The sequence below is a fragment of the Poecilia reticulata genome, chromosome 13 (assembly GCF_904066995.2).
Source record: "Poecilia reticulata chromosome 13, P_reticulata-male-v2, whole genome shotgun sequence".
NCBI classification, from domain to species: domain Eukaryota; kingdom Metazoa; phylum Chordata; class Actinopteri; order Cyprinodontiformes; family Poeciliidae; genus Poecilia; species Poecilia reticulata.
Window position 1 is genome coordinate 19,015,704 of NC_088842.1, and position 22,351 is coordinate 19,038,054.

Genomic DNA, 22,351 nt, shown 5'->3' on the forward strand with positions numbered 1-22,351 from the left:
CGTTTTATCATTTCTCTCAGTTTGTTGGTATCAGACATCATCTCCCTGCCATGTACAGTATCCGTCCAATATGCACATAGCCAAGTGGAGTTTTCTTCTTCTTTGTGTGTCGGTTTTAAAAAGTGATGGACATTTCCAGTTGTTTTTACTCTGTTCACAAAATCTTTTTTTTATCAAACACTACTCTCCCAACCTCATGTCATTAAATTGCATTTCTATTGCACTGTTTTTATGTACCATCCTTACTTGAGTGTTTCAACATTCTGCTTCTCTTTTCCAAGTTTCTCTTGTGCCTCATCCTTCATGTCGTCTGCCGTCCCCAGTCTGTCAAGGAGCAAAACAAGAGAAAAGCGAGGAAGTGAACATGAAGTGTCAGCAGCAATGTATTCTCATTAGGGAACCTGAGCTGAACTTAACATCACTTAACTCTCACAAGGGGGAAATTGGCTTATAGGCAATTTATCTTAATGATCCACATGGAAGGATGGTGTTGTTAAAATGGAGAGATTAAAAATGTAAATGTTCCTCAAAAGTGACTGATATGAAGAGATGGGCGTTCCTCCCAAGCTTTAATTGTGTCTTGGACACAATAAACAGAAATTGATCTGGGGGGTATAGTCAATAGCAAAATGTGCTTCTAATCTCACTCTTGCAAAATTGGAAATCTAGCATATTTATACGTTAGCAAAGTAAGCAGTGTGCAAAAGTCTGCCGAACCACGCCAATGCAGCTGTCAGTGGTAATCCATCCAATTAACTGGTTTTATGGTCACCAATAATTCAGACATTAATGAGTAAAAGGTTATGGCCCAGGCAACTTAAAAGTTCCTCTAGACTGAAAATGAATCTTCTTTAAAGGTGGAACATATACCAAAGAGCACCAGCATTGCTTCTGAAACACCAATCATCACTCAACACAAAAGCCACCCAAGATCAAAGTAGTGATAGCAAAGTCTCCAGAATGAGTTTGAAATCATAAATTAAATATTTATTCTTTGGTTTTAAGTAAAGAGGAGGAAGTAGAACAGTTGTTCTCTGATGACAACACCTTAAAAACCTCAGAGGCTGGTACCCTAGGTAGGGGTTTAAACGGTCTCTGCGGCAAACTTACACTGCCTGTAACTCACCACAGCCAGGAATGACTAACTGAGACTCAAATTCTACACTTACACTTACACTTGGGCAAAAAATTAAGGTTTTTCTTCTTTTCTGAACCAGTAACATTCCCAACAAACAGATTGTCACCACAGAAATTGCTGTCAAAATATTATTCCCACGACTGTGTAAGTATATCTACAAATAGTTAGTTGATCCGCGCTACCTGTCCTTATTTCCAAGGTTCCTGCACAAATTATCTTTGCAATGAAAGTACCTACATCTATTTTCTATTGTCAATAAGGATTCACACATGCACTAATATTTTTTATAAAACATGTTTTCTTTTTTTTGTCAAAATTACAATTCAGTCTGTAATTACAGAGGAAATATCCACTAGGGTTATGACTCAGAAGGCTCTTTTTGTTAAAAAAAAAAAAAGAAAAGGGCATTCATCACATGAAAATATATTTAATCAAATTTTTTTTAAAAACAAAAGAAAGAGCAATCATAATTTCCTTAAATTTCATGCTTTCACATTTTTCTGGCAGCTGTACAATATGGTGATCCATCAGCTTTCATGTCCTTTTTTAGAGACGGGACCAATCAAAGCTTACGTATTTTTGCAAAGCAGTTGGCAAAGTGAGACTGTGTGACCTGGACCTGCAAAAGCACATTCTGTTCCTTCATATGACGCCACAAAATAAGTGCTGACAGCAAGATGGAGAAAAGAGTAAACATAATAAGTGCCACCGCTTACGCAAAGCAGACTAGACAAATAGAGGCTAACAGCAGATAGATGATAACCATGAAGTTCACATGAGAAGTGCAATTGGAATGACATATCAATCTTGGCAGCTTCTTTCAAACATCATTCTCAACATAAAACACAGTCTCATCAAAAAGTATGCAACATAAAGTTACTGGTAAGTCACACGGGAAAACTTATTTGACTTATCACAATGATAAGAAGTGTAGGTCCAGATGGGTGTCTGGATTATTTCTTACAGAAGTATCAGTGCTCACTCAGGCTTTAATTGGACCTAAAAGAAAAAAAAAATCGAACTAAAACATTATTTCCATTCCATTCGTACATTTAGAAATTATTTTCAGTTTATTTCTTATAGGAAATAGGCCTTTCATAAAAGATAATAAATAAATCTTAAATAGCATACGATAAAATGTCAAAGCTTATGTAAAAATTTGATTTAGATAAAGAATATTTCTTTGAAAAACAGTAACGCTTGGGATGTCCATGTAACATAGTTTTATTTGTATTGTCTAAAATTAATAACACTCTAATGTTATGAAGAATACATATAGAAATGTTACCGCAACAAAGTGAACTAGGAAATTTGCAGTATGACCTGTGCACAGGTTCGGAGCTGCAAGGTAATGTTTAGCGATAGGTTATATTTAACCCATCAATGCAAACTGCCAGATACATGGCGGGCAATCTATATAGCAAAGCAGATGGTCTTGTCTTGCTCACCAGGCTGAAATAACAACATCAGTTTCACTGCCTGTACCGCCAAGGACATGCAGAAAGTTAACACAGACAGGCGTGCACACGGTAGGAGGGAGCTACCTGGGTTAGGACTTTCTAATCGGCACACTGCGGCTGCAGAGAGAACGAAAAGCACGAACAGAGAGAATTATAGCTTAAAAGTCCATTTACTAATGAAGCAGTCATTTTCAGCTGCTATTTATGACCACACGAGAAGTCATGATATGACCTTATTGAAAGTTCATGTTCTGTAATAATAAACCAGCCTTTCTGACAGAATGAGGCTTTGGATTTGGATCTATCTTGCATGTGTTGAAGTGCAGTTGTTATTCTTTTGGATGCGTGTGTTTGAAACAGCTAGGAAGCATATTTAAAAGTAACAATCTGCTTCAATTAATAATGGATTATAGCTTCAGTGTGTGTGTGTGCATTGATGAGAGTGATGTCCTTTGTGATTCTTATTTAGGGCTCAGTCTTTGACACTTTCTGGTTCTTTGCTTGCTAAAAGTATGTCTATGGGAGGGCATGTCTTTGATTTTTCTAGTGACAGCAGACCAGACTCCCACTGTTCACCCTTCTGTACCAGCCACGCTCAAAGCAAAATCAGAAAAAAAAAAAAACTGGCTCCAGAGGGGAACGCTCGCGTGAAAACACACACATCCGCCTCGCGTGTGTGCAGGCGCATTTTACGTGTCTGTGTATTTTACAGATGAATCTGCGTGTGCTTCGCGTGCATGAGCTCCAGCTCCTATTCCCCAGGCAGTGGCTGTCAGTGGAATAACTAGGTAGGGCATATCCAGTGAGTGCATGTCAGATTGGAGTACCCCCTACCAGAAGCCCAAGTCGACTGTCCCATCAGGACACATCATAAACACTCACGCGCACACAAACAGACAGGAGCTCACGTCAACAATGCTAATCTCAACCTCAGTGTTACCATGACCTACCAAGTCAAATATTTTTTGTTTTTTCAGGTGTGTGTGTCAGGAAAGACTTAGTATCCCCCCCCCCTTCCACATATTCCAAAGGTTTGGGAGAAAGGTCAGCATCACAAAGTCAAACCTAACATCCTCCAGCAAGTTTATTTCCAGTGAGTGAGCACAAAATGTTCCATGTCATTATGTTCTTTTATATTAATCTCAATAAAGACCTCATGATGTGATAAATCTGTCTGCCTATTTTAGCTACTTTTTTTCTGATGAGTTACTGTGTGCACCAAATCCTTTGTTTAGAATTTTCTGCTTTTATGTGATGCTTAATGTTTCAGGGAACATGTTTGTTACATTAGATTTATACTCCCTGTTCAGGAAAGAGTGTTTTGCTTCAACTATTAATAGATATTTGCAAGTCTTCATTTTCAGTGTTCTCCAAATCTCAATTCAACTTTCAAATAAAAAGAATACTCTCTAATCAGATATGTTCTGTTTCATCTTGGCTGATTCAAGTGTTAAGTCTTTAAAATGCAAGTCCAAGTTATTAGAGCACAAATCCAAGTCAAGACTAAAGTCTTTAAATACTCATTTTTTAATCCATTTTTACTTTCTTACTCTCCAAGCACCACAGAAACGGTCTGCATTTAGCTGAATATATTTAGGATACTTTGGCCCTTTATGGATATGCAGTCCTCATTTTTGTAGAGCTCCTGTAAGCGGGTGCCACAGCTGGTGTCTTCCACCCAGCTGGACGTATGTAATTATCTGTATACAGTAAACTGGTGAACCAGTTCACTCTGACCTAATGTAAGCTGATTATCTCTCCCTGAAATCTTGTCTCCTCTGTGTCTAATGAAAACAAACAGGAAAACAAGCGCAGTGCTAACAGTGGTGCTCACTCCCATAAGGCCTGCTTTGAGTCAGGTGGGTCAAAGTTCAGGGAAAGATTATGTGGCATGACACAGTGATGCATGAGAGGCCTATGTAAAATCCCAAAAGAAGATGCCTACTGTCTGTGACACCCTTTTTTTTCTTTCTGTGTTCATAATGGTTATTTAGGAATATGGCAGTCCCTTGTTTTCATTTTTTATTTATATGGTAAACTGCATGTCCTTTTTTTCTTCTATCATGTCATATGTAATTAAATCATTTTTGTTTTGATTAGTTAAATGATTGCTTGTTTTAATTATACAAGCATTCTGACCCTTCTGATATTTTTCAGTAACAGTTTTATTGTCACGTTTTGTTAGCCATCTTTATGCCGACTTCCGACATATGTACTTTTCGCAAACATGTTTGCTCATATTTACTGTAATTTTCAAATTTGATCCCATGTAATTCAAAAATAATAACATGGGACATGTCAAAGGGAATCTGACATGTCATTAAATGAATGGGTAATGTTGAAGAACCCGGCTGGTAACTCTATAACAACACACCCTCCTCATACAACCAAACCTTGATAAAAACGTCACCTGTCATTCTGCATGTGTGCGTGTGTATTGTGCTGGTAGGCGTCTAGTTTTGGCTTTGATAAAGTTACCTACTGCAGTTTGAAGGATCATTGCATAACAATATTTAAAACTTATTAACTTACTAGTTTAGCCTTTTGGTTCCCAGTTCTGTTTGGAGCAAGTGAGTCAGCAAAGTCATTTTCACAAACTTTCAGTCTGTGCTGCAAGTCCTTAGGAAATCTGTAGCAATTTGTTGAAGATGTTGAAGAAGAGAAAGGTATTTCTGATTGCCACAAATAAATAAGTAATAAATTAATTTGATATTAAATTAAAAAACAACAGCTTTGGAAAAATTGACCTCCCCAGTATGTTCCTCCAATTTCATCCCTGTGAACACCATAGCTTCATTGATTGTGGTTTTTATTCATATTTGGAGCACTCCAGAAACATGAAATATAAGCATAATATAAAGAATATTATACTCACACAACTTTACAATTGACCGTTGCAGATCACAGAACATTTCTTTAAATTATGAGTTGTGAAACCCAGTACAAAACCTCCCCAAAGGAAGGACCAATTGAGACATAGTTAGCACAAAATGGCCAATGGCAGACAATTCTTTTTTGTACCCAGTAAAACTTGGGTAACACATGAGTCACAGCGGTGAAGGAGTGGAATGAGAATGACACAAAAACGCAGGGCTAGGACATCTAACCAGTAATCTCAATAAATTAATGACACAAAAAAAACATGTTTTAAAACTGTTTTGTTTAAACACACCTTTTTTAGTTCCTTCATTTTGCAATGATACACAAACTCCTGCTCAGCAGGTGGTGGTAATGCATCTAATGTTTGTCAGAAGATGTAAGGAGTAAAGAGTATCACAGAAAATCTGCCTCCGTGTAAAACATGCTGCTGTGAGCATAGACAGTAGACACCAGAGCTGACGTTAGCTACAATGTTCCTGGTAAAGGTGCAGAGACAAAACAAGTCGGCCTGTTTCAGACGTCATTGTTTAAGACAAATAAAGGCATATTCTATTCTATCCCGTTAAATGATTACAAAGCCCCTTATTGATTAGATTTGATCACATCCTGCAAGAAATTAACATATACAAGTTTGACATTGAGGTAGCATAAAAGGCATAACATTTTTAATCTGTGTTTAATTGTGTTCAGAATGCGGATCTTAGTTATTACATTAGACTTTTCCAAGGTTTAAAACAAAACTGATGTTGTATGTTTGTGCAATAGAATGATAAGTTATATTCTATTTTACACCAAAACAAGCACCTGTCTGCTTTTCACAATTTTCACACAAGGTTAAATCAGCTGGGACTGAAATGTACAGCTTATCACATTCACTTGGTCATTTTATTGTGTGAGTGGACAAAGAACAAGAGAGAGTAGTGGGAAGATGGCTTTCCTTTTAAAAAGGCATAGAGGCTAAAGGAAAGATCAAGGGGTATGAAAATAAATTTTATATATATATATATATATATATATATACTATAACTGATAGTATGTGGGCAGACAGCTTCTCTAACTGATGACAGGCTGAAACATATCACGTAGCTTGTGAGCATGCTTGTGGCATTGAGAGAAGCGTCTGGGAATTTGACACGCATCGCTTATTTCCCCCCAGCTAGCTGGTCACATGCTTCAATCCAGCATCATGTCGTGGTGTGAGTCTGTATGTGCCTTCATCTGACTCTGTGGCTATTTCTGTGTGTTTGGGAGCATGCTTACATACACCCACATACACCTGCAGTGGGTAGGATAATTATCCCTGTGCACAGAATCAATCAAAACCAGGTTTGGCAGGCATTAAAGAAGCTGTCATAAAAATGTGCAAGAGAACACACAAAGAGAAACACACACACACCTGGGTTCTGGATTGCAACGCTGATAAGACAGCTCACAGGTGGAAGAGCAGGAGTGGAAGAGAAGCGAAATGATGGATGGCAAACAGAAAGGCGTCTATTTCTAACAAGGAAGAACTCTGAGGGAAGTGCTACTTGTGGTTTTATTCCAATTTGCAGTTTCCACTAGCAACCTAACAAACAATGATCCAGTCACTACACTGTTAATTCCCCTCTGTTTGTGTATGTGTTAGGTAATATGTCATGTCTACTAGGAACTGAGTCAAGCAGCCGTCACAGCCTGCTTGTGGGGTATCAGCAGAAATCCAACTTCAAGTTCATGTTACTGCACTGAACAAACATAGACTTTCTCTCTGTCACACACACACAGTCTGAGTTTTGTGCTTGCGTGTGCGTGCGTGTGTGTGTATGTGCGTGTGCGGGGGTGCGTGCGTGTGTGTGTGTGTATGTGTGCTGCAGTAAACATTACTGCATGGAAGGAGAGCTCTCCTTGGTGGAGGATCACTGATCAGCTCTAATGGCTCCAGTTTAGTGGGGTTCATGACAACACAATAAACTGGAACAGTGTTTGAGCATCTGCGGATTTCTGTGTATATGTGATAGAGTAGTCTCTCCTAGGCTCAGTCTCACACACAGTAGCACACACACACGCACACACTCAGTAAGCCATCTTATTTGGTAATCAGCAATTATTTGATGAAACAGTAGCATAGCAACCCAAACATACAAATGAAACACAAACAAACAGGTTGCGATAGTGAAATGTTAATCGAGACTGACAAGTTGGAAGACAAACGCATTCTCTGACTCCTTGGCTAATTTGGTTAGCTGTTATATGATATTACTCGTACTTTACGCTTCTGCGCGTGTGTGTGTCGTTGTTGTTTTGATTATCGTTGTTATGGCATCCCTAGGATGGTTACTAGATAACCCAAAAAAAACAAAAGATACACAAGCAGGTGTCACTATGCACAACCTCACACACTAAACATTAAAGCATTACAAGATCTAACAGAAGTGCAATAATGTTAGAAACTCCTAAAATATGTTTAAATTTACACTTATTTTGTGCACATCTGGACATTTACACCAAAATGTACCACTGTATCTTTGCATTGTATGTTTTTGTTTCTTGTTGTTCAACTGAAGCATCCTTCCAAGCTGTTGAGCTAAAACATCCTTAACAGGCCTAAATGTTGTTATTGCTAGTAAATTGTAATTTTGCAGTAATTTTGTTTTGCAGGTTTGAACAAACAGTATATAAAAACTTTAAACCATCTGAAAAACTGGCTTAAGTAACTTGTCCTTAGATAGAGATTAAATAGTTTCTCAAGAAGATTTTGTGGCACTAATAACATTTCTCTACATAAATCAGACAGGAAATGGTCGGAAAACAAGGGGTCAAGATACTAAACATATTATTATTTGCCTGGACCTACACATTTCTCCCGAGGTGTTTATTGTGTGCATTTCAGCTACCATACCAAACGATGCTGTTTATGCAAAGTGTATTCACTGACTCAGTCTTGCTCCTCCTGTAGCAACTAGAAATAATTTTATTACTGTTTGCAAAAATATTAAAATTTGCTCTTTTGTGCAGCTTTAATTGACTGACGAGATATGCAGAAGTGTGTGTCCCAGAAGTTAAAGTCTAAAACAGAAAAATCAGCATATTACAAATATGCAATTTGATGATTTTCAGTCTAAACTGCAGATTTTTTTTATTAATTCAAAGTCTGGGGAAATGTTTAACATTCCTGTTTGGTAAATAAATTAATTAATTAAGGTGGATATGTTCCAAAAGAGTGTTGTGCACAGAGAAACACATCAGCAGCTGCTGCCTTGTTTCTCTCATCTGTTAACGATCCAGGCTGAATCTTTTAATTCGTCCATCAGGACATTTCCTCTTCATGTTCCGTTTTTTGTTCTCTTCAACCTTTACACTTCATCTTTACACTTCATCAGCAAAGCAACAAAAGTGTTGATTAGAGCAGCATGTTTCGCTTTGAAAGCACTTTTATTGTTGTACAGGCCATATTTGATACTGTGAATATCACTGGTGCGAAGTCAGAGCCAACCCCTTAGCTTCAAGTCCTGCCTCTGGCCTGAGTCTATCTGGTTGTTGCAGAAAGTTTAATACAATTGCATGTGTCTCTGTTTCTGTGTCTCTCGTGGTGTATGTTTGTTTCTCAACTGTTGGTGGTACGTGTCTGAAAATGGATTCGTGCCAAGCAGCTCTAATGGCTGATAAAATTCCCACATAATTTTCTGACGGGAAATTTCAGATTTGAACAAATTACATATAATTATTAGTTATAGCTTTTAATCTTATCACCATCCCATGAAAATTATTATTTGAGACTTTACAATGCTGATTTGTGTGCAGGAATTACCATATTAATTTGTGTGACAAGGCCTTCAGAAGCGAGACCCGGTTTGAGACTTTAGATTACTCCTGCTCTTCATAGCATTTCTGTGAGTCACAGAGTGCAAATATTTCCTGCATTTTTCTCTGTAACTAAACTGCCTTTGGCTGTTTGTGCACAGACATCTGCTATTTGATTATCAACACTTGAAAATTGCTGAAAAGACATTAAAGAAATATTCAAAACTTGTCAGTGAGTGCGTGTTCGGGTGGGTGCGTGTGTGTGCAGATGACATATGACCTAATCTGGGACATGCAAACATGCACAAATAGTTAATCTATTAATTAGATGTGAAGTTTCAGGTAAAAATCTTTTGCAAAAAATTAAGTTGAGAATAAATGACCTTCATACACACAAACATAAACAGATGTACTTATCAGCTATTGTGATCTGTTTAGAAATTATGACTGTCCGCATTTAATCACACCACTTGACCCAAAATACATGATGGTGATATTAGTCAGGAATTTTCTGCTTTGGTTGTACACATGAAGCACCAATCACAAGTCTAGCCACGAATTTCCATGCATCTTTAGAAATAAGGTGAGTCCAGATCATGGTCAGGACCACCAGGAACAGAAAGCAATAGGACTGAGGCTGTTGTGCTTCCTGTATACATTACTTTAGTAGGTGAGGAATTAAAACAATCCAAGAACAGATTAGCCTGATTTGAACTAATAAAGTTGCCTGTCCTTGAAGAGTATGATCTAATAGTTTGAGACAATCTTGCATTGATGGATTCACTTTAAAGTAAATACTAGAATTGTAAAGCAAGCATAATAACATTTTTTACTAAATTTGTCAAAAAATGATTAATTAAAAATGCTTAAAACTTTCAAGTGACAAAGACAGCATCATACATCAAAGTATCTAAATTTATAGCTTTAAAATTGTGTAAGAGTTTAAAAAAAACTAGGCTATACTTAAATTATGATTCCTCTAGAAACTGTACAGAGAGTGATTTAAACAGAATATATTATCTAAAAATCTGTTTTAGCTCATTTTAAATATGATTAGAAGCTGCATGCTGTGCCTATAAAAACAACAAAAAAGACAACATATCTGCTGCTGTAAATGAGATATTCAGATTTCACAACTAACTGAGATATTGGAGCACACAAGGTTTCCTTCACAGTGTAGCAAACTGCTCGCAGCCTGTTCTGCAAACCCCTAATTACACAAAACTAAAAAATGTGTCACCTGCAAACACAGCATGCCAAAATCTATTTAGAGCACTCCTAACAGTAAAGACTAGAAAATCCAGTGGATTAATTTTAGTTTTCATAGCAATGTCACACAACAATAGAAAAATCCCTGTAGGCCTGCTGTTAGCATGGTTACAGCTGATGTGACTTGCATTAAAATCTCACCCACTCCCACTCTATTTCCAGCCACAGTAGGTTCTAACTTTGAGAAAATAAAAGATCTTTTGAAGAAAACAAGTTAACCAAGAAAGACTTGAGCACATTTTTCCATTTACTGCTTTATAGTAATATAAAATCCAAAGTAGAAAAGTAGAGTTAATGATAGCTGTAAAAAAAAAAGTAAACAAAAAAGAAATGTTATGAAACAAATGATTTTTTTAAACCCTAGCCCTTGCCACACATACTGAAGTCTGACACTGAATTGAGCGCATAGAGAAAGTGTTCCTGCTAAAATGGGTGTGGGCAGGAGAATCTAAAAAAGTCTAAAGGTCATGGTAGAAGTAATCATCTGTGGTATTTCAGGTGACACCTGAAGAATGCCTTCTCGGAACCTACGAGAAGCTGTATATGACTGCAAATATGACAACATTTCTGTTTGTAATTAGAGCATTTAATAAAAAAATATTTGAAGTTTAGTTCTGGCTATTCTTCAGGTACATGATAAGTCTACTAAGCACCTCCACAGATCTTTAAAAATATGCCTCTTCATCACTTACATACATTCTGGGTTTATTGAGAAACGTGCCAACAAAGACAAGCCTCTCCAGCTCTTAACAATGGGCCAATCAATTAATGGGACTTCCCAGGTTAAAATCACTACTGACCAAAAACAATATTTCCCAAACAAAATCACAATGATTTTTATTGGAGAAATATTTTAACAAAACAAAAGTGGAATCTTTTGGAAGGTGTACATTTTGCATAATTCTGACACAGCATTTCAGAAAAACTACATAAAATACAACTGTTTCCAAAGCAATCAGAGGATGAATGCTGAGTTGCAGCATTCTTGCTATTTTGACTAAAACATCTGTCCATCCATTGTCTTGCATCCTTCGAAGTTTATGGGTGGTCTGGTGTTTATCTCCAGAGGTCATTAAGGCGGGAGGTGGGGCACGCACAGTTCGCCAGACCATCCCAGACCAACACAGAGAATAAGAGAACAAACAACTGTCCATGCACAAACTCAAAGCTGAGGGCAAATTGAGAAAGACCAATTAACGTCATGTTCAAGTATTTGGAGTGTAGGAGGAAGGTGGAGTATCCAAAGCAAACCCACACATGACTGGGGAGAGAACATGCAAACCGCATGCAGGAAAGGCTGGGTTTCCAAAGCAGGACTTAAGCTGGACTTCAACAGTGACTGTGATGCATAAGAATCAAGATTTTCTACAAGAGAAACATCAGCTTTGCAGAGAAATGTAGAAATTAACATCAACATTTCAAACTCAGCTTACAATGATCTATCAGTAAACTTAATTTCTACCTTGTTTCCTACAAATATTGACAAATGAATGACAACTAGTTCTTATTAGGATCATGAACCTGTATCACAATGCTTAACAACCAAGCAATGAACCCAAATGAATTTAGTTTTAACAATGGGAACTGAACTTACATCTGGTTCTTGATAAAAGTAAACTGGCATAACACTGATTGTTTAAAATGTCTAGTTCAACAACTGACTGGTTGCCATTACTATATGTAAAACTGTAATACTCATAAATACTGAAGACATCTCATGCATGGCTTAACAATGTTTTGTGAAAGCGGCCGACTGATTCAGAGAGCAAAAAGCACCAATGGCACATATTTTCCTTACCATTAAACTAAATAAAGGGAAAAAAACATCTGTGGATAAAATGAAACCAGATAGTTTCAGAACCTTTTACATACGTGTACCAAATATTACGTTAGACACTACCAATTTCTTTGTCTATGTGTTTTATCATCGAAATATGGTGACTGTCCTTTTGAAGTCGGGCATAGGTGAATATAAAACATAACAGAAGTAAGGAAATGTTAACAAAACTCACCGCTGTCTGAGCTCATGAAGGTTTTTCTTCAGGTTCTTTGAAATTTCTTTGGCCTTCTTAAGGTCAGTCCTCAGAACAGTTTCTCTCTCCTCAGCACTCTTCTTCAGTTCTTCTCTCTGCTTTCCTAGTTTCTCCACCATCAAGTCTTCAAGCTCCCTTCTCAGCTGTCTTTCTTTCTCTTCGATGATTTTTTGATGGTCCGCTTTCATCTTATTCCTCATTCTATCAAATTTTGCTTCAAACTCATCTTTTAGCGTTTTTGTCATGTCCCGGTACCTTTTCTCCAGTTCGTCTCTGGTGGTTTTCTCCCTGACATCAACTTGTGCCTGAAGCTCCCTCTCCTGTTCCAGCCCATTCAGCTCCCAAGCCTCCAGTTGGGCCTGTTCCCTCTGGGCAGTCTCCTTCCATTCCTGGAGCTCAGCCTCTAACAGAGCCAACCGACTCTGGAGCTGACGATTCTCATATAAAGTCAGGTAGCTTACACCACAGTAATCGCACTTGGTCTCGTTGCGCTCCATCTGAGAAAAAAAAATGCGACTTGTTGGATAACGTCTTTAAGTTCCCATTTGCTACAGTAATACACATAGATTATATGTAGTGTGGCTGAAAGGCAGCTAACTTACCAAGCCCACACATATGCCTCTCAGCAATTAGTTTTGAACTGACATTGAAAACACACTGAGGTCCAAACAAAATGTGATGGAGAATTGAAAGCTGAAAAGATGTCTACTTTGGGATACCTACTGGTGCAGAAATGCCTTTGAAAGATGGTTGTAGTTGATAAAACATCTTTGTTCAGGCTACATATGGACAGGAATTGTTTATTGTGCTTATTGAGGCTTCCATCTGTACTAGATCATCAAAATTGGACAGATTTCCAATGACAGATTGGAAAAACATTGCCTGGTCTGAAGAGTGTCAATTTCAACACCAACACTTTGGTAAGTAGGGTCAGCATTTGGCAGGAGCAACATGAAACCATTGATCCATGCTGGCTTGAATCAACAGTTCAAGCTAGTGGTGACGGCATAATGGTGTGGGGGCATAATACATCTGTTGCTGCTGCCTTGTTTACTCTTTTACAACCACAGTTTACTCATCTTCTGATAATGTCGTGCAGTAGGATAATGCACCATGTCATAAAGCTCATTTTGTCTGTTTTTACATGACATGAAGGCGAGTTCACTGTGCTCCTACTGATCTCAGATCTCAGATCTCAATCCAATAGAGCCCGTTTTGGATGTCGTAAAACTGAGATTCATGTCATGGAAAAAGCAGCCAATAAATCTATAATAACTGTGGAATGCTATAATGTCATTGTAAGACAAAATCTCAGAAGAATATTTCTGAAAGATTGTGGAGTATCCGTCAAGTAGAATTGAGAGTTCTGAAAATAAACAGGCTTCAACCTGCTACTGTGATGTAACTACTTAAATGGCCAGAGTGCATGATATTTGATATGTTTCATAAGAGTTCTGCTATCATAGCTGTCCTCCCCTGAACATATCATTCTCAGTCAAGCTCACCCACACTGTTAAATATCTTTTTTTTTAATCCTTGAGTTAGAGAACCCTATGCCCCTCACCTCCCTCCCTATCCTTGCATGCCTCATAAACATCCAGCAGCTGCATAATTACATGTTTTTTAAAAAAATCATAAGAAAGTTTTCTAGCAGTCTTCTCTCTGTGTTTATTTGCATACAGCACACTTAATGAGCTCTGGATCCATGTGTCCACTTAAGATGTATTTAAATAGAAGGTTCAGAGCAAGACCCTTGAAATCCAATCACTCAATATCGATACTGATACTGAACAGAACCTCTAAAGTACCATTACGCCTTTTTGTATAGTACTGGTACATTGTACACTTGTAACAGAATTAAATCACTAAACACACTCATTACTCAGACTCATTAACCAAAATGCACAGTCCATCACATGATAGAGGCATATATGTGTGCGTGCGTGCGTGTGTATTTATAATGTTGTCAAAAATAACATTTTCCTGTCAGCAGTTCAAAACAGAGGAAAGTAAATCATCTAATCCCCACATCACATATTGTTGTCGCTCCTTCTGTTGTCTCCCAAATGATTTATCATTCTGTGTGTGTGTCAATGTACTCCCTCCAAGGACCTGTCACTTCTTTCTGGATTTCAAGGAACAAATCCTTTCCTTCAAGCTTTCATCTTCAGGTTGATACAGTACGTGGCGCAGAGGCAGCTGATGTGTGGTTGACGCACTGACGGCTTCTATGTCAGAATGTTCCAAGTCGACTGCTACATGATGTAAACACAGTGAAATAAACGTACAAACAAAGCAGGAATGCTTCAGAAAAAAAATCTGATAATTTAGATTTCAAAGTGCAGAGTTGTTGCTCTGAACATTTTGTCAGGAACTTTGTATCAATGAGAAATAAAAACCATTACAAAACTTGTGTCCACACTATTCTTAAAAGTATATAGACGATTCCTTGTTCTTTAATGAGTATGCCTCTAAGTAATAAGTGTGAGACTATACATGTTTACCTCTGACTCTCAAGCATATTTCATATTGATGGTAAAAACAAAAAGTCTTAGGTCAGACAGGTTAGGAAAAAACAGAACTAGAAATACCTTAGACAATGCAACTGAGTGACAGGTGACACAAGATAAGGATTTCTCCACTAATCACATTTACTTCCTCCATCACCCATCAAAATGCCTTCACCATCTATGTTAGCAACTTGCCAATCCACATCAGGAAATGATGCCCATTATGCCTGTCTCCTGTCTCTAAGACAGCAGCAGTCTGTCTTCCACCAACCATGACTGACAAAATGAAAGGAAGGAGAACCTCCATTTAAAAAAATAAATAAATAAATCTCAGGTGGAGAGAAACAGAATACCCAAATGAATGAATCAGAGGAATGTCTAACAGCTGTAGCAAGGAGAAAGTAGGTAAACTGAGAGATGAGACTAAAAATTAAAAGGATCCAGAAGCCAAACAGAAAAATCTGACATTAATCTAACACAGTGTTTCCCAAACCTGGTCCTCAAGTACACCTGGCCTGTATGCTCCAGGTGTCGTCTTACGTCCAAACATCTGACTTAAATGAATGGATGATTAACAGGCTTCGGCAGCATTTGGTGGCTGCAGAGATGATCATGCAATCATTTGAACCAGATGAGCTGGAACAGAGACACATCTGGTCCTCAAGGGGTAGTTGAGAACCAGGTTTGGGAAACACTGATCTAAATAAGAAAATAATAATAAATAATAAATCTGAATGTCCAAGGAACAGAGCATACGAATAGACTAAGAAACTAAAGACAAAGGAAACGCAGCACCCCAGTAGCAATAACGTACACAGAGAAATTAGCAGAATATGCCAAGACCTAGAGAGCATAAATAAATCACAAAGAAATGATTACAATATAAACACCGGAGAAAACCACAACCCAAATAACCAAGGATTGTGGCATTAAGATCTTGTTATTGTCAGGCATTGGTACTAAAAATTGTTTAGACTGGAAGACATTAAAAATGAAAGAAAAAAAGACTGACAGAAAGACAAGTGTGTGTATTAGATTGTTCTCAACAGGTTAACGTTTGCATATGTGTTGCCACAAGAGGGTTTCTGTCCATGCATTCATTGTGAGCATAAGAGAGGATAAGTGCGTGAAAGATTGAGGAATATTTGGAATTGCGGCTCAGGGGATTTTAATGTTTACTCCACAGATGGGCTCTTGGTTTCTAGGCAAAAAGACTGAAAATAATCACGTGTGTTTGAGAAATAGCATGTGGTGGGGAGGTTTTTTTTTGTAAGTAATATAGTCATGAGGACAAATAGAGATTTTAGAGTGCCCCCAAGGACAAGAAAGTGCCGAATATAAGACTCTACACAACTGTAGTCACAAGGAAATTTGGCAAACAACAAATAGTGTGAATGAGTGTGTTTTCAAATCAAACCAGTCAATCATCCACATTATGACTCAACATCTAACAGGTACACAGTCTATTCACTGTGATGGTATTTCTGCTTGGAAGCAGTCCACACCGTCTCTCCACAATGTCTTTCTGTTTCATAAATTTAACATGAGGGGCTATTACTTCTTGCCTGAAACATTTAGAAGGAGGAGTAGAGTAAAGTAGTAGGGGGTGAGGGGCATGGATGGTTGGTGTCCTGATAGGATGAGAAACATATCACTAATTTATGCAGTGATTTTTAGTGTGTGCATGTGTTCAAAGATTTGCAGTTATTGCTTCAACGGACTAAAGGTAGAGAGAAACTGTCACGGAGACGAAACATAACAATATATTTTACAATTTTTTCATTCTGACAAATGTTTACAATAATTCATTTTTAATAGTTTCCCTAATGTTCAATTTCCTTACAGCATCCCATTTCATCCTCTTTGTTTTTTTTCCAGCAGCTCCGCCGGCCCCCCTCCTCCTAACGTGCCTTTTCCCTCCCTCTCTTCCTCATCATCCTGCTCTTTTCCTTCTTCCACCTCCGCCTCTTCAGCTCCAGCTGCCGTGACCCATCTGGCTCACCGAAAACACCAGAAGTGGGTCACTGTCACGAACACATATCGTTGATGTTGCACGCACATACATTCGGCCACCAAACACACACACCCACACACGAATACCCATCATACACCCCACCCCCAGGTCCTAATGCACACTCAAACATGAACGAGTTCACCAATATCGACCCAACAAGCAGGCGGCCACTAAAACTTCAATCAACAATAGTGCACATACAGACATATGTGCCAACCTGGCCAGACACAGATCAGACAGACAGACACTCCTGTATTTTTAGGCTTGATTTTTTTTTTTTATGATTATGCCGCATGTTGCTGTGTAAAATGTACAAAAAACATGGTTACTGTTATTCAACAGCTGAAATAAAAACATCTGTTTTGTTTTGTTTACCTTGACTAATTTAGTTAACGTGAAAAAGGATGCAGGAGTAAAGCACCATGCTTATACTGTGGATTAATTCATTTAGATTGTCTATAGTGAAGTCCTACCAGCAAAAAGCATAGTCGGAGTTCTAGGATGATGTGAGGTTGCTTTGCAACCACTTCCTGAAAGCAATTCTTTAGAAAATGATGAGGACGATTGTTTGAATCAGGTAAAAAAGATGTTTAAAGTGACAAGGAAGCATCTTTAAGTTGTTGTAACACAGCATTGCAATGTATTTGCAATTTACAGTATTTGCCATAAACAGTTTGAGTTAGAGAGTAGAAACTACTTTGCTACTTTCTAGGTTGGCATTTCCAAGCACTAGCAGCACAAACACAGTTTTACCGGCCGACTCTCTCCTTTTTATCCACAACGAACTCCTCATTTTCATTCCCCCCTGTCATTTCTGCATTGCCTTCTATTCTAATGCGCTCTGCTCTGATTCAAATTGAAAGGGCTGAACATTTCTTATTGTACAAAATTTACTGTTCTGGCTGGACAGAGCTAGGTTACCACCTTGCATATGTCATCTACCCAGAACGCCTTGTAGTGTAAACAACATGGCAACATCCGTGTGACAACATTTTATTAAATATATAAAACCTAAAGAGACTGCAGTATTTTTACTGTGTTTTTACATCTGAAATAAATATGTCTCAAATAAAGTCAACTGACACAACTAGTCGTGGATCCCTTTAATGCCGCTATACCATGCATCCCTAGAAATACATGCATCCCTAGTACTTTCCAGACTCAAACTTAAAACGGTCTATAAATTTAGGCCATTTATAGAGTAAAAAGACAACAGCCAGTAGTTGTACAGAGATCTGGTTAAAAAAAGAATAAGTTCATTCAAGTTGAAGACTTATTCAACAAACTTATGCAACATGTAGTGCACACTAAACCTGGAGACGCATTACAATAATTAGGTTTAATTTATGTAAGGTATCTCAAATTTGATCACCTCTCTTTGATTATTTTTAAGAGTGTTATACAAGACTCAATTTTAAAATTCCCTATGCTTTAACATGGTGAGGTAATTGCTTTTGTTGGCTGGTTAGAAAATCTTAAATAAACAACAGCGCAAGAATTACATATTAATACGGAGTTCAGTAGATGAAACACTAAACTTTGCCTCAATCCTTAGGATAAAAAAACAACAACAACAACAACAATAAGGGACTGGAGCTTCCTCAGATTGTAAATGCATCCTTAATCATTCATTTTGCCTTGTTTCCCCCCTTTTTAATCAAATGAATGCCTCCTCTTTTTCATCTGCTAATCTAGCACTTCATCCAGCTTCACTTTCTGTATCTTAAAACACAGACAAAATGGATCCAGTCACCATTTAAAAAGGGATTAAATAGTTAAAAGAACTAATCTGTGTTTTATCCCTATTTTGCTGCAATGATTTTCATTTTACAAATATAGTGTAAGAAAGCTTATAAAGCCTTGTTCCACAGACAACTTCATCAAGTTCTTTCTTTATACTATGTATATCTTCTTCTGTTGCAGGTGAGTGGGCATGCTTATGAATGTGTGTATTTTGGATTGTATGCACAAACAAGATTGTCTTTCATGACCATGGCTTTGTTGCATTTTGCGATTATAACCCCCCGCCCCCGTGGTGCTCAGTGAAGCGGGAGCTATGCCGAAATTCCACTCCTCTGGACCCCATGGTGCAACACACATCATGTGACAAGAATGTCAGTGTATTTGTCAGTGCGTGTATGCATGCATATGCAAGTAACTTTCTTCAGGACTGCACAGAGTGCGCGTGTTTGTGTGAATGAATACAGACTTTTACGCCTGTAAATCTAGTGGTAAATGTGCTTTTGTATGTGGCTCTAAGTGGACTGGGGAAAGGGAATTGTGGGTAAAAGTCACAAGGGATAGATGGAAGTAAAAGAGGGGAGAGGAGAGGCCTTTTTTTATTTCTAGAGAGTACGCAGAAAGCTCACAGGCCTGTGGAGTGGCTGAATTCAAGCATTGTGAACTAGACCGTTTCCGTACCGTTAGTTGATCAAACAATACTGAGCAATTTGCTGTTTGTCATTCAAACATGCTCAACAATTGGAGTTTCCAGACAGCAGACGCTAAAAATGTCTAACAGAAGTGAGTCACGACAGCATCAGCATAACACACAAAGGAAAAATGCTGAGGTTTCGAACATTTGCAGAGGAGTTTACTGGACCAGTGGGCTTTTAAAGAAAAAGTACGAATCAGAACTAAGAGAGGTTCTGGTGTGAAGAATCCAGTAACTGCACCATATTTGCACATTTGTTCAGAAGTTACTTCATTCTTTGTCATTCTTTCTCTTGTCTTGATAATCCACTACACTCTGCCCTTTTCCTTTTCAATACAAATAAACATACAAAGAAACATACACGTACAAAGAGCATGAGAACACATTGCATTAAATGACACAAACAATTTAGACTGAGTGGGAGGCTCATTTGGTTTTAATTAATCACATTTTAACCATTTATTTGCTTTAAATTGACATTTTTTTCTAATTTTTCATCTAATGGAATGATTTAAAGGGCAGTGCTACGTGCTTTCATGGCACATAGAGCCTTTTTATAGTGCAATTAAGAAGCTATGTTAACTTCAGTTGTTGTGAAAATGTTGTGTAACAAACATGATTTAAAAAAAAATTTACTTCACAATTTGAAACCTAAAAGCTGGGCGTCTGTCTCTCTAAGAAGCTCCTGCTCTTTCCGACACTCCGCCTTCAGCATGTCATCACAATGCTTCATCATTAAGGAGATTATAGACACTCATCAGAGCGTTGGACTGAGTAGCTCATATGATAAGCTCAGCAGATGTGCAGTTCCACCAAGTTTTTGCTAACTACTGCTGCAGCTACAATTCAGCTCAAAGGATTTATTTGAAAAACACACAAATATTTCTGAACAACAAATAATAGGGGTAAAGCAGCACAGACAATAAATCTGTAAAACTGAACAGACACTGGACATTATTTATTTCACAGCATGCTGTACATTATACAAAACAAACTTAGAATTATGTATTGAAGGATGTACTTTCAGGGCAAATGTTTCAAAAGCCAGGAACAGTCCAGACTGAAGAGGTGAAGTTAGGACAGCAAGGCACCCAGTGAAAAACACCAAAAAGACAAGGGGATGTAGCTTGTTACATTAATCAGACTTAGCAGATAACACATGTGCTTTCGTTGGCCCCACTAGACCATGCATCATAACACATGGCTCTGCACGGCATGGCACAGAAACCCGAGAGCCACGGACACATAAAACTATCTGAGCTGCGTGTATTTGTCTGTCTGATTTTCTCTTTCACCCTGTTTATTTCTAAAGCTTCTATGTCAATAAAAACCTAGCTCCAATTATTTATTATCAGTTTGAACCAGTTGGTTTAATTAAAGGACAGACAAGTTGGAAAAATGCAATCTAATTGTTTGTTCTTGAACATGAGAGTCACAAGACATGCTACATTTGCCTAACCTGAAAGGTGTGTTCTCATCCAGCCATTTATCCATTGTCTATAGCTGCTTGTCATGCGAGATCGCATGGGGCTGGTGTCTAACTCCAGCGATCACTGGAAAGGTGTGTTCTTTTATCTTTTCTATTTCGAAAATAGGCTAAAAGAAAAGGGTCTTTGTGTGAACATCATATTTATTCCCACGAGATACAGGAAGTTGTGGATTTTAAACTAAATGCTCCTTTACAACCTAACATCTCTAAAATGTTCAAAGATCTAAATGTATAAGTTGATATACACACAATTGGCTAAAGAAGTATAGAATTAAACTGTGATTTACAAACATTGGATAAAAACACAAAGGCATAGCAACAAAATATTGAGAACCATAAATAATGGCTCATCAGAAACATCAAAACCCACGGCTGACTACCGTCTGTTGTCAGACATTTAACCGCTGGTGTTTATGTATATGTATTCAGGAGATGCTTTTATCTAAAGCAGCTTGCAAATAAATATAATGCAGCTACTTAGAAGGGAGACCACAAGTAAGGCTATGGCAGAGGTGGCAATGTAGAAGTAGAAGGCAGGCAAAGACGGAAATGCAGAAAAAAAGAAGTGCAGAGAGAGAAAAGTGCAGGAAGGTCTGGGAAGTTACAAGGTAGGAGCTGACTGGTGGTGCTGAAAACCATAGTTTCAAGTTCATAAAAATCGTGGTGAAAACTTTAATTATCCTGGTCCAATGTACAGATAAATAATTATTTAAATCTTGTAATCAAGCTATTATCTGCTTTAAAATAAAATGCTATTGTTTATTACACATCTAGATGGAACAGGTTTCTGTTCTTGTCTCCATTTGTCATTCCCCAAAGATATTTTAATGACAAAAATAACTGATGTTTTTTTCAGATAGGAATCAGTCTTACAATCTTTCTCTGCAATATTACCTCAGAGGGTCACTGAGTAATGGCGGCACATCATCCACACATAATAGTTATCCTGACAGGCCTAGCAGCAGTCTTAAGAAACCCAGAGTGACCATGTAGTGACCTATGAACCATGATGCATTACTATCATCATGAATTACCCAGCCCCAGACAACACCTGTAACAATATTGCACAATAATCCCCCTGCTGCCTCAAAGTTCTTACAACAGATCATATTATAAATCCCACTCTCTTTGCCTTTGTTTCACCTCAGTCTAAAAAAGCCCTAAAATGGACAGAGCAGTAAGAAGACAAAGGAGGAGAAATATGTCAAAAGAGGGAGCGTAAAGGACCAAGTCTAAAACACGATGACTACAATAACATACTCCACACACAAGCTGCCAATACTATGAGACACCTTGGAATAACTGGAAAAGAGAAGAATAATTCAGGTGTGAAGATATCTATTA

At 37.9% G+C, this 22,351-nt stretch overlaps 1 protein-coding gene across 1 annotated transcript in view; it reads right to left on the reverse strand.

Annotated features, from left to right (window-relative positions):
* lekr1 (Leucine-, glutamate- and lysine-rich protein 1) overlaps positions 1–22,351 on the reverse strand; it is a 77,787-nt gene that overhangs the window by 43,772 nt on the left and 11,664 nt on the right. The window contains exons 3-4 of the mRNA XM_008425324.3: positions 12,540–13,057; positions 247–324 (exon numbers count right to left, since the gene is read on the reverse strand). Coding sequence (XP_008423546.2) covers positions 247–324; positions 12,540–13,057 — 596 coding nt within the window. The remainder of the gene's footprint in view (positions 1–246; positions 325–12,539; positions 13,058–22,351) is intronic.